Source organism: Cervus canadensis, chromosome 23 (genome assembly GCF_019320065.1).
Source record: "Cervus canadensis isolate Bull #8, Minnesota chromosome 23, ASM1932006v1, whole genome shotgun sequence".
NCBI lineage: Eukaryota > Metazoa > Chordata > Mammalia > Artiodactyla > Cervidae > Cervus > Cervus canadensis.
Window position 1 is genome coordinate 4,750,899 of NC_057408.1, and position 16,933 is coordinate 4,767,831.

A 16,933-nucleotide genomic window follows, 5' to 3' on the forward strand; every position below is an offset into this window, starting at 1 on the left:
CAATCGTGTCCAACTCTATGCAACACTATGGACTGTAGCCCGCCAGGCTCCTCTGCCCATGGGACTTCTCCAGGCAAGAATACCGGAGAGAGTTGCCCATCCTTTCTCCAGAGGATCTTCCTGACCCTGGGATTGAACCTGGGTCTCCTGCATTGCAGGCAGACTCTTTACCATCTGAGCCATCAAGGAAGCCCTACTATGTGTAAAGCAACACACTCTGGCGGTGGGGGAGGCCTATGTCAGTTTTAGTCGCGGCATGTGGGATCTTTGTTGCATCATGCAGGGGCCTTCGTTGTTGCACACAGACTCTCTACTTGTGGTGTTCAGGCTCAGCAGCTGTGGTGTGCAGGCTCTGGAGCGCACCGGCTTCAGAAGCTGTGGCCTGTGGACCTAGGTACTCCGCAGCAGTGTGGAGTCTCAGTTCCCTGACCAGGGATGGGACCCACATCCCCTGGATAACAAGGTGGATTCTTAACCACTGGACCCCCAGGGAAGTCCTGCAATACATTTTTATATAATCATGAAGCATTTTAAAATTTACAAAAGCATTTTCGAGTGTTTTACTCTGGTCTTCAACACAATACTAAGCAACAGATCCTTGGCAGTGAGAGCCCTCGACAGACCTCATCCCAGGATGAGACGCTCCCTCCCAGCTGCCGGTCCCTCTAGGCAGCCAAGGTCGTGGTGTACTAAACTATCGGCTTGTTGGGCTTGTCCCTCAATGGCTACATGAGCTGATCTCCAAACTGATGCACTTCAGTCTCCACATCTAAAATGTTAAACTGAACTGCTGCTGCTGCTGCTAAGTGGCTTCAGTAGTGTCCGACTCTGTGTGACCCCACAGACGGCAGCCCACCAGGCTCCCCCATCCCTGGGATTCTCCAGGCAAGAACACTGGAGTGGGTTGCCATTTCCTTCTCCAGTGCATGAAAGTGAAAAGTGAAAATGAAGTCGCTCAGTTGTGTCTGACTGTTAGCGACCCCATGGACTGCAGCCCACCAGGCTCCTGCCTTCTCCTAAAGTGAAGTAGATGCCTTTAAATGTCTCTTCCAAGTGACAGGCTATGATCTATGAACTTCAATTTTAAAATGAGAAAACTGAAGTGACACTGCTGATGAGTGGTAAAGCTAAGATTCAAACACTAGTTTCTGGATTTAGAATTAATGGTGTTTTTTCCTACTATAAAATGTCTCTTACATGCCTTGGCAATAGTCAATTATGTGATTATGAACAATATGAGCACATGTCTTGTAATATTAACATTTGTGGTACTGGATATAGCTCAGTCAGATTTCTTCAGTAAGCCCAGTAAAGACTTACATGTTAAATTTTTTTCACTAGGATTTGCGTCCCCCCTGCCGCCCCACCCCACCCCCCGCCAGAAGCACCAAAAATCAAGTTTAAACTAATAAGCTACTGTGAACTTGGTTATGTCTTACTGGTATTTGAAAATGCCATCATCTTTCATTCAGTGCTTATAATGCCTTGAATACCTAATCCAACCAGAAATCTACACTAGGTATTTACAGCACCTAAAATTTAAATGCTGACTTCCTTTAGCCACCCACTCTGTTGAGGCTGGATTTGACACGAGTTTGGGTATCAACATGCAAGGCTACAGAAAGACATTTTCCCAACAGTTGGGCCCTTCACCGCCAACACGGAGTCTCCAGTTGCTTCACTCTCAAAGACTTGCAGACTTCATAAAGAAACTGTTTACAGTTCTTCAGGTTCTTGAACCACCTATTTATCATTAGCACCAAAAGTTTTCAACATTCAAATTTTACAAAGTATGACATCTAGGCCAATACCAACACCTGTGAGTCAAATGAATATGTATTTTATATCATTTTATTATACTTCATAAATCCAGCAACGTTAATTTTATAAATAAGATTCTTAACAGTTCCATTCCTCCCCAAATACATCCAAAATGGGTAAGAGAGAAATTATCTCTAAAATATATGTATTATGTTCTTATACATTCTAATAAAGAGAACCTTAAATATAATAGACAGTTAGCCCTTCTAACATGCAAGTCTTTACTTCATCAAACAACATAGCTTCTCTAGCCCTAGTTTCCCACAAACCCTCTGCTCTAATCCAATGAATCCACTTGTATTCCCCAAACACACGATATATACCCAAGAGGTCCCTATGCAGCTCCTCTCTGCCTCCTTGAAGGTCTGGCCGCAGCTCATCACTACAGCTCCAAATGACTGCAGCGTGTATCAGCTGTTCCTCTCAGTGGGCTTTCTATGCATCCATCCATCTCTAAGCTCTTCCAAAGTCATGTCTTTCTTTGCCCAGGGCCTAACACAGTAAATACACATAGCAAAGTGTATTCATAATATATATATTTTTTGCAGATTAACTTAATGAAAAAGAAAGTATTACATTGTGAAGGGATAATCTAAGGAATGCTGCTGCTGCTGCTGCTAAGTCACTTCAGTCGTGTCCGACTCTGTGACCCCACAGACGGCAGCCCACCAGGCTCCCCTGTCCCTGGGATTCTCCAGGCAAGAACAATGGAGTGGGTTGCCATTTCCTTCTCCAATGCATAAAAGTGAAAAGTGAAAGTGAAGTTGCTCAGTCGTGTCCAACTCTTCACGACCCCATGGACTGCAGCCTACCAGGCTACTCCGCCCATAGGATTTTCCAGGCAAGAGTACTGGAGTGGGGTGCCATTGCCTTCTAAGAATCTAAGGACTACTGAGATATAATGTTGATTTTCCCTAAACTAAATGGCCCCAGACTAGTCAGCATTTATAACCAATTATCTGAGCTCCAATACTTTGGCCACCTGATGCAAAGAGCTGACTCATTAGAAAAGACCTTGATGCTGGGAAAGATTGAGGGCAAGAGGAGAAGGGGGCAACAGAGGATGAGATGGTTGGATGGCATCACTGACTCAATGGACATGAGTCTGAGCAAACTCCGGGAGACAGTGAAGGACAGGGAGGCCAGGTATGCTGCAGTCCATGGGGTCACAAAGAGTCGGACATGACTAGCAACTGAACAACAACAATCTACCATTTCCTTAAATGTTGTGAAATGTGATTTCTCAGAGTTTCAGTTTCTGGCTGCCCCTCCAAACTGCTAATATCTATAAGACACCTAGTGTTTGTAATACAATGTACCAGAGTCAGACATGACTGAGTGACAAACACTTTCACTTTTTTCACCAACTGCAAGGGGCTCTGAGCCACTCTATCTGCAATGGACTATTCCTTAGCACACTACCTTGTTTCCATATAGACCACATGATGAGCAGCAAACAAAATATTTAAGCACACTGAATAAGCTGTGCCCCCAGGGACTTACTCATTCAACAAATATTTTTTGAGTCCTCTACATGCCAGGCTAACCTCAATACTAAGGGGACAGAAGTGAGCAAAACAAAGTGCTGGCACAGGAAGAGCCCTTGTTTTCACGTTGCTTTCATTCTAATTTTATTTGAGAAATAAAATAACATGAAATAATAATATGAAAAGTAGTGATAAGCATTAGGACAAAAAAAATAAAGCATGATGAAAGGACAGACTATGAAGGGGTGCTATTTTACGGTAGGCAAAGCAACTGTTTCCAAGAAGCCGAACCTTGAGCAGAAGGAAGGAAGCTTGAAGGAGGACAGGACATGAGCCATGCAGATGTCTGAGGGAAGATATTCAAGGCAGGAGAAGGAAGGTCAGAGGCCTTAAAGACAGGAGTGGGTTGGCAAGTTCCAAATTAGCAACAACACCAGCATGACTGAAGCAGAATGAGTAACATGGACAAGGCCAGTAGATGACACCAGGTACCTCTGCACTCGAGCAGCAGACTGTCTCATCACACACACACACACACACACACACACACACACACACATACCGTCCCCCAGAAAAGGCAGTGAAGGCAATCCATTATGAATATCACATCTTTATCAATATATAACTTACGACAAATCTAGATAAAGTTTCTTAGATTACAGAATTAAAATATCTGCCCATTAGGGCTAGGCTGAGAATTAAGGAGCCCTGGTCCTTCCTCCTCTTTGAATTCACAGGTTAATAAAGGAGAAGACACATAAACGGATCTCAGAGGAAGGGGCCAGAGCTCACAGCAAGGCCCGCTCTAAGCAGACTCCCAGGAACTGTCCAGAGTGTGGCACAGAGGAAAGGAGCAGAGCCTGCTCTCAACAACAGCCTCGCTGTAAACAGCTGAGAGTGAGAGCTTTGACAGAAACAGCAACAAACAGACAAGGAAAGAAATCCTGTTCAAGCTCTCAAAATAAACTCTATTTCATAATAAGAAAAGCATCATAAGCAGTCCTCAAAACATCAAGTACTATGCCCATCCAACATTACTGCTTATGCAGCTAGGGCCCCATCTAAACTCCATCACTGGGTACAGTCATAGAGTCTCCATTCAACCTCAATGGCAAAACTGGAAGAACCCAACCAGTGTCCCAAATTCTAAGTGTAGTGCTTTCAACTCCAGCCTGCCAACCATGTTCCATTTCACTCTCCATTAGTGCCTTAAGAGACATACCTTTGTCATACCTTATTCCTCTCCCATTCAACTCCTTGAGATCAAGAAGGTATAACAGTTAAAAAGACAAAGTTTTACTTTTGAAAGACACTTTAATTCTAGTGGATCAACCCAATACACACTGAAAAATGTCAAGTCACAAGACTGTGCCTGACTTAATCTTTCTTTTAAATACACATATAAAAGCTGAGAGGTATGGAGTTAATAAGGAAGGATTCCCAGAAGGTGTGCAATTTTAATCTGACACTGAAGATTAACACCTCATAGAATTAATATTTTATCAACAAATCCAAACTGAGAAACAGAATCCACTTACTGCTTAAAAGTAAATTTTCATTACAGATGAATTCTTAGAAATTCTAGGAGTTTACCATAGTTGATCCTGTTCTCCTAATTATGAAGAATCAGTTAAAATTTACAGATTTCTAAATTCTTGTAATCACTTTAAGTTCTTGGTAATCACTTACCTTCAATATTAACAGAATGATTTCAGAGTCTCAAATGTTTAAGGTAGAGAAGTTTTGAATTACCCATGAAAGTCATTAAAATTAGATACCTCTTGCTATTTACCCACTAAGGCAGCACATTAAACTTCAATGTTTATAGCAAGACAGATGACAGTCAGGTGTGTCAGAGCATCACCAGTTTTCATAGGCTAATATTCCTCCTTAAATTATAAGCTGATCCATAACACTGCACTATGGTTATAGTAGATGAAACATTTGAAGAGGAGTTTGGTTTCACATGGAAACTGTTACCAAGACAAACCTTCTTGTAGGATGGAGTTCCAAGAACATTAAATCATAAGAAATTGTTTCAGCAGCTGGTTAAAGCTGAGTGTACATAATACAAGACATCTGGTTGTCTGTGCATTTTCAGTTCATTTAAAAAGTATAAACACATTAAAACACTGAAATGTTTGATATATTACAACACTGTCTACTTGCTCTCCAAGTGTTTAAGTGGCTGGTCTCGACATGGTATTCACGGCTTATTTACTATCTAAGGGGATTTATCATTTCCATCCCCCTTAACTTTACCACAACATTTTATCAACAACAGTAACAAAAACAATGTACTTATCTAGGATATATATGAAATTGCTGGTACTTGGTAAGAACAAATGTAATACAGGTGGTGCTGTTTTTAAAATTAACATCAGGAACACAAGAAGCCTCACACATACTATGATAAACAAACAGTAGGCAACACACAGGGCTTCCCTGGTGGCTACACGTAAAGAATCTGCCTGCCAACGCAGGAGACGCGGGTTCCATCCCTGGGTCAGGAAGAGTCTTGGGGAAGGAAATGACAACCCACTCCAGCATTCTTGCCTGGGAAACCCCATGGATAAGGGAGCCTGGCAGGCTACAGTCATGGAGTCGCTAAAGAATCAGACACAACTTAGAAACTAAACAATGACAACAAGCAATGTGTGTGTTCCCCCTCCCACATCTGACCGTATGTAACAGAAAGCTAACTACAGTGGCTTAACCAAAGGAACTGTTTGCTCTTTTAACACAAGAAGAAAACCAAAGATAAGCCATCGAGGGCTGGTGTAATCGTTTCATAACATTATCAACACCCCACGCTCCTGGGACACTGTTCTTTGTGTGTGGCACCCATCATCCTAGATTCAAGGTCGGAGCACTGCCTCCACATCCAGGTAGGAAGAGAAGGGCCAAGGGCAATGAGCTGAAGATACATGCTCTGCAGCTCCTGACTTCCGCTTACATGTAACTGGCCCAAGCTGTCATGGAACCACATTTAGTTCCCAAAGAGCCTGTAACTAAGCTGGGCACACACATCCCCCAACAATATTGGAGAAGAAGGTGAGAAAGGATACCAGGCATGTAAAGAACTGTGTCTGTCATAAGAGTTCCACTACCTGGGACACTTTTTCCATGCCCTTTCCCTATCAGTGATTCCTCAGCTGTCTCAGCCCTACCTTCCAGGCTGCATGTGACCAGACCAGGTCGCAACAGGGTTTGGTGGTTCTCATTTCTAAGCTTATAACACAATTCTTCCTATAATACAATAAACCTATAATACAAGGGTTTCTCTTGTGGCTCAGGTGGTAAAGAATCCACCTGCAATGCAGGAGACCCGGGTTCAATCCCTTGGATGGGAAGACCCCCTGGAGAAGGGAAAGGCTGCGCACTCCAGTACTCTGGCCTGGAGAGTTCCATCGACTGTGTAGTCCACGGGGTCACAGAGAGTCGGGCACGACTGAGCGACTGTCACAATACAACTCTGGGTGCTGCACTCATGCACAACAGAGGTCTGTTTTCTCACAAATGCCCATCTTTCCTTTTGGGCCACAGGCAAGGGGCATATTTCCAACAACATCTACAAACAGACTGAGATTTTGTGACGATAAATCTTAAAACCTATTTTTTTTTATTTCAAACAATAACTCCTGTAAAATATGCAATCTCGGGAATTCCCCATTTGTCCAGTGGCTAGGACGTTGCACTTCCACTGCAAGCAGCATTGGTTAGATCCCTGGTCAGGAAACTAAGATCCCACCTGCCGTGTGGTGTGGCCAAAAATAAAAAAAATAGTTTAAATAATAAAATATGCATTCTGAATAGTGGGTGTAAGAGATCACCCTCCAGTGGGGAAAACTGGTTCTTTCAGGGGTGAAAAACTTCATAGATATTATACTGATGTATGGCCTTCCAAAAAAGTCACAGCATATAAACATATTCAGTGTATCTGGAGTATTCAAATTTCATTAGGACTCTGGAGAGGCAATTAGGAAAAAGAATCCTTTTCTTTTTTTTTTTTTCATTTATTTTTATTAGTTGGAGGCTAATTACTTTACAATATTGTAGTGGCTAATTACTTTACAATTTTTGTCATACATTGACATGAATCAGCCATGGATTTACATGTGTTCCCCATCCTGATCCCTCTGGGTCAGGAAAAAAAAAATTCTAAAAAGGCTCCTCTCAACAAATAAGGTTGAGAATAACTGCTTTAAAAGTAACAAACATTTTGAATTATACAGGAACTGCATTCAGCTGTAGTAACAGAAATCTAGTTATAACAGTGTAAACAAGGTCTATTTTTCTTTTTTTTTTTGGTTGGGGTCTATTTTTCTTACATGAGAACTCCAGGAGTGGGGGCGGGAGAGGGGTAGTGGTTGATCACTTTGGTTCAGCAGCTCAATGCCATCAAAGCAGAATTTGCTGTGATTCTCTTAGTTCATGCCAAGATGTCCAACACAACTCTAAGGAGACCTTGCCCACACTCTGGAGAACAGGATGGTGGGCTCTCACAGATGAAAATATATATATGCCTCTCAGGTGAGTCAGGTCCCTGTAAAGCGCTCTGCCTGTAAGTTTCACTGGAGGACATCCCCCTACATCTCACTGACCACATCCAGCTTCAAGAGAAGCTAGAAATAGAAATCCAACCTCTCCAAAAGAGGCCAGATATAAAATCCAGAAGCAAGGAAGAAGGGAAGAATAAATAATGGGTGGACAGGTAGTTATATCTACCATGTATGTATCAGATTCAAACTGCTTTTCTCCCAAACCCTGGTTTACACAGATTAATTCTGTGCTTATCATATGCTTCATGTTGCTAAGGAGTTTATCTTCCCCTCAACAACATAAAATTCTTGTGTTGATGACAGGTCATCAAAGTCTAACTATTATCACACAAGACAACGAGAAGCCCAAGGATGTACACGGAGGCATACATAAAAGCGATACATGAAAGTACTACGCCACACCCACAAACTCTTCAACATGATCAATTAGCATGTTCAACACACCAAGAAGAGAAAAGTAATCCTGGCTTAGCCAGAACTTACAAGAGTGGAATATCAGTGATTAACTGCATCAAACAGCAGAGCAATTCTTCCAAAAGATCTTCTGAGTCAGAACCTGGTGAGACACATAAAAAATTTTTTTAACAAAGTATAAAGTAGAATTCAGTTGTTTGGAAGTTCAGTTTTCATTCCTAATGAGAATAATCATTATTACAGAAACTCAGATACTAAGCTGCCCTCTGAATAAAATCTATACACTGAGCAAGTTAACATCTATTATAATCTTCATCTAGTAGAGGAATTTTGAACACCAGCAATTAATTATATTGCTTTTAATGTCTGAAGGCAACTATGACTTCTGTAGACCACTGGTTTTCAAATTTCTTATTCTATACTATGTCTTTTCAAATAAAATTTATACTGAAGTCAAAACATGTAAAATAGATAAAAACTCAAGCTGCTCCAGCTGTTTAAATCAGAAATAGACTACCCGCACTTCTTCCCCCAATGAAAATCTGACCTTACCCTTGATCTCCCTGCAGACCCAGAAGTGCCTTCTCTGAACTCACGGAGCCCCAGTGATTACGACTGGAACCCACTGAGAGTCTAAACACCTCTTTACAAAGAGCCAAAGTCAAAATGGCTTTCCCAAGTCACAAAGTAAGCAGCAAAGGTTGGTTGCAAACTACTGTTCCAACAGAAATGCTCCTATGTCCCAAACTTCTTGAACCAAAGTGACTTTCTAACTTACGAAGCCAATCAGGATCACATGTGGCTCCCAGCTTTGGAGGTGCTACTGACGCCGATATCTACGAAACTCTGTCTTCCCTCAGTTCCTATGACTTCTTTCTAACCCACTACTTTTAAAATTCACTCGCAGTATCCACTTCCTCAGAATACCCTTCAACACTGGCACACACCCAACTCTCTTGCTCACCCTAAATAAAAACAATCATCTACACGGCATCTATGCCTTGTGCATCTGTCTGTTAATATAAATGTTGGCTACATTATCCCAGAGCTTCTGCCTACAGGTAATGCATGCCCCTATTGGACTTTGGGGCTTCCCAGGTGGCACTAGTGGTAAAGAACCTGCCTGTCAGTGCAGGCAGATGCCAGAGACAAGGGTTCAATCCCTGGGTCGGGAAGATCCCCTGGAGGAGGGCATGGCAACCCACTCCAGTATTCCTGGAGAATCCCATGGACTAAAAAGCTTGGCTGGTGGGCTACAGTCCAAAGGGTCACAAAGAGTCGGACATGACTGAAGCGACTTCGCAAGCACACATACATGCACTGGGCTTGACCCTCTTATGGGAAAAAGACAGACAAAGAGTTTGGCGCATAATGTACACTCAATAAATACATGTTCACTGAACTAAACACAGGTGTCCAAGTCCAAATTTAGCAATTGCTTCTAAAACATCAAAGCACTTGGCATCTCAAAGAGAAGTTTAGCAATTCTTTTTTCTAGACCACATCACCTGGTATTCAGTTTGATGTAATTCCTTCCTGCCTTGCAATAAATAGAAGTAAGTGGCACAGCAGCCCTCTGAGAGGTCAGGGCAAAGCTTGAAGAGAACATAAACCATACTGAAAACATCAATCAATGCTAAAAAGAATACACAGCAAGACTCAAGTTCAATAACCATGTTAAAGTCTCACTCTAGAAGCAGTAGGTCACTACCACTTAGCTCAACAAGTGAAGGAAAGTCAGGAGAAGAGCCAACTCAATCTCTCTCAAATCCAGAGCTGTCCAACATGACCCATGTGAGTTAACAACCTATTCCAACAAGTGGTCTGTTGGCATGTATTAATAATATATACTCAGTATCTATTCGCTGAACTGTCATTCCATGCCTTACCCTAGAGAATGTGGTGACCCAGACCCAGAAATGTTCAGAATCACTGATTTCCTAAAGAACATTTTAGACTAAGTAAGTTGACCAGTTTACTAACATACCCCTGCTTTAGCCAAGCAGCCTGCACAAGTTTTTTAATTACAGAGGTGAGGGAACAAGTGCTCAGGACCCACAGATGGCACCTAATTGGATTTTTTTTTTCCCTCCAGGGGTGTAAACACATCTAAATTTCAACTCTTAAAATGGTGACAAAGACCTCTCTTTGGTTCCATGTGCCATCCAAATCATGACTTCAGTCAAGTTTACAGCCAGTTAACTAAGGAGTACATTCACAGCTTCGTTATCAATGTAATCCTAATGAAAATAATGTTGATAAATCCATCTCATACAAGTAAAACATAGCATTTCAAGGTCAAAGTTCTAACAAAACTAAAGAATAAGCAAATTTCAAGTGAAATCTCTGACAATTTCCATTTACTAAAACAAAAACATTCTTGCATAATACTATATTCTTATTTCTGGGGTTACTCTAGAAGCAAACAATTGCAAGGCAAGTCAAGAATGCTAAGATTTGACTGCTTATCAGGCTTTACATTAAGCAAGTCACTCATACTGCCTTAGTTTCCACGCATCATTTATCACTCAGCTTCCATATGAGGCAAAATATCTTCCCTAGTTTCAATTAAAAACAAGTAAATATAAAACTCACCTGCCAAAAATTACAGTAACACATTCACGCATTTCTTACAGGAAAGAGAATCTTAGAAGTCCTTGAAATTTGCAGGTCCATGACAAAGTAAACTGATGTTCTTTGAGTAAAGGACTTTGCAGAGATTTGAATGTGTTTACCGTGTTGTGAAGTTTTACAAACCAGAGTTGTGTGTGTGCTTTTTTTAATCTCTTAAAAGAGTTTTAAATTGCCTCTATAGCTCCAGCCAAATATTTTAATACTTTAAATCATAAACATTCCATTATCTCTAGCCCACATTAATCCTAACAATCATTCTTAAGGAGTAGATATCATCATCATTTCACAGATTAAGGCTCAGAGAGGCTATTTACCTACAGTGAGTGGCAGAGTTCAGATTTAACCTAAATTCAGACTTCCAAAGGGAGGGTGGGTGTGGAATTTACAAATTACTTTTAAAGACCCGTTTCTATACAAAGCTAGAAAAAAAATCCAGTCAACCAATCCAAGTGTCATTGAAGACCCTACAAATCCCTGGTGAGTATTCTGAGCCACGTTAAGGAAGAGACTGGAAATACCACAGATTATTTTACACATCAATGTGATATCCTACAGAACCATCAATATGTACTCAAGTCCTTGACTTAAATATCTCAAACAATGAATAAATTACAATCTTTTATTAAGAATATCTTGCAGAACAAGGTCACTGAAACCTCACCCCATCCTTGAGGTTCTCCCACTCTCAAGCCCAAACGCCGCTTCAGTAGAGTCCCCAGGATCTGTCAGCAGAGGGAGGCGCAAACACGAGAGAGCAGAGACAGGGAAAGACAAGCTTTCGGGTCACTCGCAGCTCTGAGGGGCTTTCCTTGGGGCTCAGCTGGTAAGGAGCCCTCCTGCAATGTGGGAGACCTAGGTTCTATCCCTGGGTTGGGAAGATCCCTCGAAGAAGGGAACGGCTACCCACTCTAGTATTCTGGTCTGGAAAATTTCACGGACTGTATAATCCATGGGGTCGCAAAGAGTCGGACATGACTGAGAGACTTTCACTTCACTTCACAGCTCTAATAATCTACACCTGAAACTAAGCAGCAGTTGCTCCCTGTTAATGCTTTCCATTTGGCACCCATTCAGTATCACAGAGAAGACTCAACTCTCATTTTGACCTTAGGGAGAGAACCAGAGATAATAAAACACTGTCATGATAAAATGCCTCCCATCAGAGTCAGAGGCATGGCAGGTGTGGAAGAAAGGGAGAAAAGAAAATTTTTTACAGCACTTACTCAAGGAAGGGGAAAAAACAGCACTGACGGAAAACTAAGCAGCAGCCAGAAAAAAGAAACATATGGGTCACTTAAATCAGGTTACACGTCATTACTAAAAGGAATGTTAAAAGACAGAGAGCAAACGGCTGTTGTTTTCTTTACATTCAGAAAGTCAAGCTAGGGCTTCCCTGGTGACTCAGTGGTAAAGAATCTGCCTGCCAATGCAGGAGACACGGATTCAATTCCTGATCCAGGAAGATCCCACATGGCACGGGGCAACTAATAAGCCTGTACACCGCAGCTACTAAGCCTGTGCTCTAGAGTCGGCGAGCCACAACTAACTGAGCCCACGTGCCACAACGACTGAAGCCATGTGCCCCAGAGCCCGCGCTCCACAACAAGCGAAGCCACTGCGGTGAGAAGCCTCCGCACTCCAACTAAAGAGGAGCCCCACCCTCCGCAACTAGAGAAAAGCCCACGCAGCAATGAAGACTCAGCACAGCCAAAAGTAAATAAATGTAATTTTAATTAATTAAAAGCAGTCGAACTGTCCATTTCCCAATGCGGCCCAATACTGTGCTAATACAGGCACTTAAAACTTCAGAATTAACAGAGCCACACTCCAAAGAGGACTTGAAAGTTCAGAGCAAAAGACTCTGTTAAAATGAAGACACATAGCTAGATTATACTTACTATAAACTCATAATAAACCATGGTTTTTCTGAGGGTCTAGGTTACTGTCTATTTTAGTGGTAAAGCTAATACTGGCATTATCCTAAAGTATTAAAAATCATACTTAAGCTTCTAATTAGCAAAATCAAACATACCTCCATAAATCAGTTAAGGAAAAGCAAATGGATTCACTCTTCTCTAAAAATAAAACTGGTCTACATTTCCATGCATTACAATATTTATAAACCTGTGTCCTACCCATTCCAATAAAATCTGCAATAATTCTGGTTGACTGCTGTTACTGTGGTCAAACAGAAATGCTTCTGTTTACCCTCAAGGATAATACAGTCTATGAGATTTCATCATAAAATGTGCTGTTAGTAAAATTTAATTCATTCTATTTCACTGATTACATAAAAGAAGGGGAGATAAAGAAATATCATGAATCACACTCTCACCTATTATATGACCAAAAACAAGTCAAGAGTTCCTAGAAACACTTTATTTTTCTGCAAAGTCATATTATAAATCTTATAAGCTGAATATTTTAAAAGAATAAATCTGTGCTAAATCTACACTTTCTTTTTTCTCTGAGTCACATTTTTCAACTATCGTGGGGGGCTTTTTGCATTATTTATCCATAACTAATGAGATTAAACTATCAAGTTTTATGTTAAGACAAAAATAAAATAAAAATCCCTCAACACAACTGTGTGCCCCCAACACAATTTCTGGTTTAGCGGCCCCAGGAGTGAGGGACCAGAGCAGGCAGAGAAGAGCAGTAAAGCCTGCTATCATGGGAGCCTAAGCACCTCCAAACACACCTCACATTTGGAAGGTAATTCCAAAGAGTTTCAAAAAAGTTTTAAGCCAGACGTGAATGTGAAGGAAAGTGGTTGTGTTTCCAGAGGTGTGATTACAGATTTTTTTTTCCGTAAATTTCCATCTCATATAATTTTTTCTTGTTTGTTTTGGTCTCTCACCAATCATAAGTTTTCTCACCTGTATGGGATCCTTGGCTTCCATTTACCCGCCGGGGGGAGGCACACGCTGACAGAAGCTCCAGGTGCAGAGGCACAGCCTGCCACGCGGGGGTTGCCAGTGGAGGGCTCTGAGATGCTTCATAGAAGGGCACCCAAGTGTCAGTTTCTCTGAGTCTTTCCCTGTTTTTTGGTTCATTTATTCAGAAGAGTATCCACTTATGGCAGGAAAGGCATAAGGAGTGGGTAAAACCCCAATGTCAGCATTCTAGAAGCCAAGTCAAGACGCCTTCCTCTTTCACGTGTAGCCTCACCTCTCAGTCCTGTTCTCCCTACACCACTGCCTCCACCATGCCCGAGAACTCATACAGGGAGGCCCCACTGGTCCAGCCTCTATAGAGAACAGATTTCAGTATTAAACTGGGAAAGGGGTAGTCCCATGAAGCGTGTCACAAGAGTAGAGACCTTCCGGTCAATGCCCCTGGTTGTCTGCCTTTGGAGAGACCTGGCACTTCCAATTCCTAAACCTCTCCAGAGTTCTGTGGCAAGAACTGGCTTGTTTCTGGAATTCTCCAACCCTGAGGGCATTTGGCTCCCAGCTTCCAGTGGTCAGTTTAGCTCAGCATCACTCAGTTTTCCAACTTGCAAACTGTGATCAACACTGTTTCCCCTCTTTCTCTTTAACCTAATAAATTCATAACTTGTTCAAAATCCCTTTACTGACATTTTCTGGAGGTTTCAGAAGAAAGCAAGATGATCATGTATATTTAATCCACTATGCTTGAGAGCAAGTCCTACAAAATAAATAATTTTAAAAAATAAACACAGGGGAGGGGAGGGAAGGCTCAAGAGAGAGGGGACATAGTACACATAGAGCTGATTCACTTTGCTATACAGCAGAAACACAATACTGTAAAGCAATTAGATGCCAATAAAAGATAGTAAATGAAAAAATTATAAAAACATATATATGTTGAACTACTCTGTGCCAACAAAACGTAGTCAAGCAAGCCTTTCGCCTGGACTTGACAAGCCTCTCTTCAAACCTGCACAGCGCTGTGCTAGCTGGCGCTCAGGCTCCTCAAGCCCACGGCCCCCGCTCTGCCAGCGCTCCCCGCCAAGGCTGCCTCCTTTCTGCTTCTATCTTCAGTCTCGCAATATCCAAAGGTATCTTCCCTCATTTGAAAATGTTTTAACCTTCGTAACTATAATTGCCTTCCACTGGCAGCAGTACTGTGGAGTAGTTACTCCAAAGAGCCCTCCTGTACAAAAATAATGAGTTCATGGCTAAAACAAACTCTTCAGTGCACTAATGGGCTTCCAGAAAGTAAAGGACACCTCCCAAGGACCCCAGCACCATAACCAAAATGAATAACCACAAGCGAACACTCTGTGGCTTGAATCTGAGGTAAAACACTGAGCAAGAAGCAAACTCTTAAGGACAGGGTGTCCCTGAGGATGCAGCCAGCTACTGGGAGACCTAAGCCTTCAGCCTGGCCACTGGGACACTGAGCTTGACAGCCCCATTAAACCAAAAACTGCTAAAGGAGACGAAAGTGGTCGATGCTGCAGTCCCTGAGTCCCTTTAGAAGCAGATGCAAATCTCTCCCTTACTTGGGGCCTTAGATTAAGATCAAACAAATAGAAGCTCACAGTCAGCATTATCAAAGACTTAAGGAAACAAGCCACCGTTAACGAAACCAGGAACAGATTTTGGTCCCTAAGGACTTAAAATATTGGCTTTATGCACACAAAATGTAAAATATCAGTTATTGAGTCAGCAAGAACAGCACACAACACCAACACTGAGGAAAGCAAACCTGCACTGAAAGCAAACGGAGAACGCAGACAATTCTGCAGCACTTCAGTGTTGCCGAGGGCTGGTTCTGTCCCTTTAACTGTTCCTGAAAGCGTGGAATCGTGGAAAGACCTATCTTTGCATAATGATACAAATTCCCTCCAGCAAACAATCCACTACCACATCACACAGAGCCCACAGGAAAGTGTTCAAATATGAAATCCTCACATATTTCAATTATAAACTGAGCGCATACTGAGAGTCACTTTACCCTCATAAAGACAGCTTCACTGATTATGGCAGCAATATCCATCTGATCACGGCAATATTACAGTGAACTGGGATAAACAAAAAAATTCAGTAAGCTGTAATAACCCAACAATCCTAAAAAGCCTCAGTTGATTTGTTCAGTTGTTTGCAGACAGTCCTCTACTTTTGTCAATTTAACCTTTAGAGACTCCTTACCATTGTATATTTATCTATTCTTGAACAGTCTTTCACACAACTAAGTCAAATATTCATACACTGGCTAATCAATGAATGTTTTCAGCTACCGTACAGTGAGGTTCCATTTTTTCCCATTCAGTCGTATCTGTGCAATCATTTAATTTTATCACACCTTTATAAACTGTAAAAAGACACTGACAGGAAATATCAATGTCACTAAGACTTACACTAGTGATAAGGAGTCTCAAACGAACAACCTAAAGCTAAGATGAAAATAATTTTACATATGCCAAAAACAGCAAGTCTTTAACCTTAAGAAGATGTCCACTGGACTTACACTGGTGGACAAACAGCAGCTCAGCTGCAAATGAAAAGAACAAAAGAGCACTGTAAAATCCTGAATTGCTAACCAAATAAAGGAAGAGGACAGTCTGTCAACACACAGAACCATCAACAACCAGCCCTCACAGATGGCTCCTTCAGTGGGACAACCATCTTGATAAAGTGGCCATGACTGAGGAGTGCCATCTGCCCTGACTCTACATGAAACCACCTGGGATGTAGAAAACCATGGTTCTCAAGCATGGATGCGAGTGGGGAGGACAGGGACAGCAAGGGTGACGAAAAACGTGCACCGTATCTCTCAAGCACATCAACCTTCTCAATGGTAAGTCTGAATAAATGCTTTTACAGCAAAATAAAAATGATATTGTATTAAACAAAGCACAACACTTCCCTAATTCTTCTCACATAACGCAAAACAAAGTTTAGGGTTTGCAGGTGCGGGCTGGACTGTGCTCTCAGGCTCAGTGGGGGTAAACATTCACTCCATTATTGTTGACAGAACTTGCTGGAAAGGAACGCAATTCACTAACAGAATTACATCTGGCACACTTGGGACCACAAAGACAAA

The 16,933-nt window shown here is 41.8% G+C and overlaps 1 protein-coding gene across 4 annotated transcripts in view; it reads right to left on the reverse strand.

Annotated features, from left to right (window-relative positions):
- Positions 1–16,933, reverse strand: part of DYM (dymeclin) — a 382,103-nt gene that overhangs the window by 303,718 nt on the left and 61,452 nt on the right. For all 4 annotated transcript variants that reach the window (XM_043444328.1, XM_043444326.1, XM_043444327.1 and 1 more), the window contains one exon: positions 8,354–8,426. In XM_043444328.1, the coding sequence (XP_043300263.1) occupies positions 8,354–8,426 (73 nt within the window). The remainder of the gene's footprint in view (positions 1–8,353; positions 8,427–16,933) is intronic.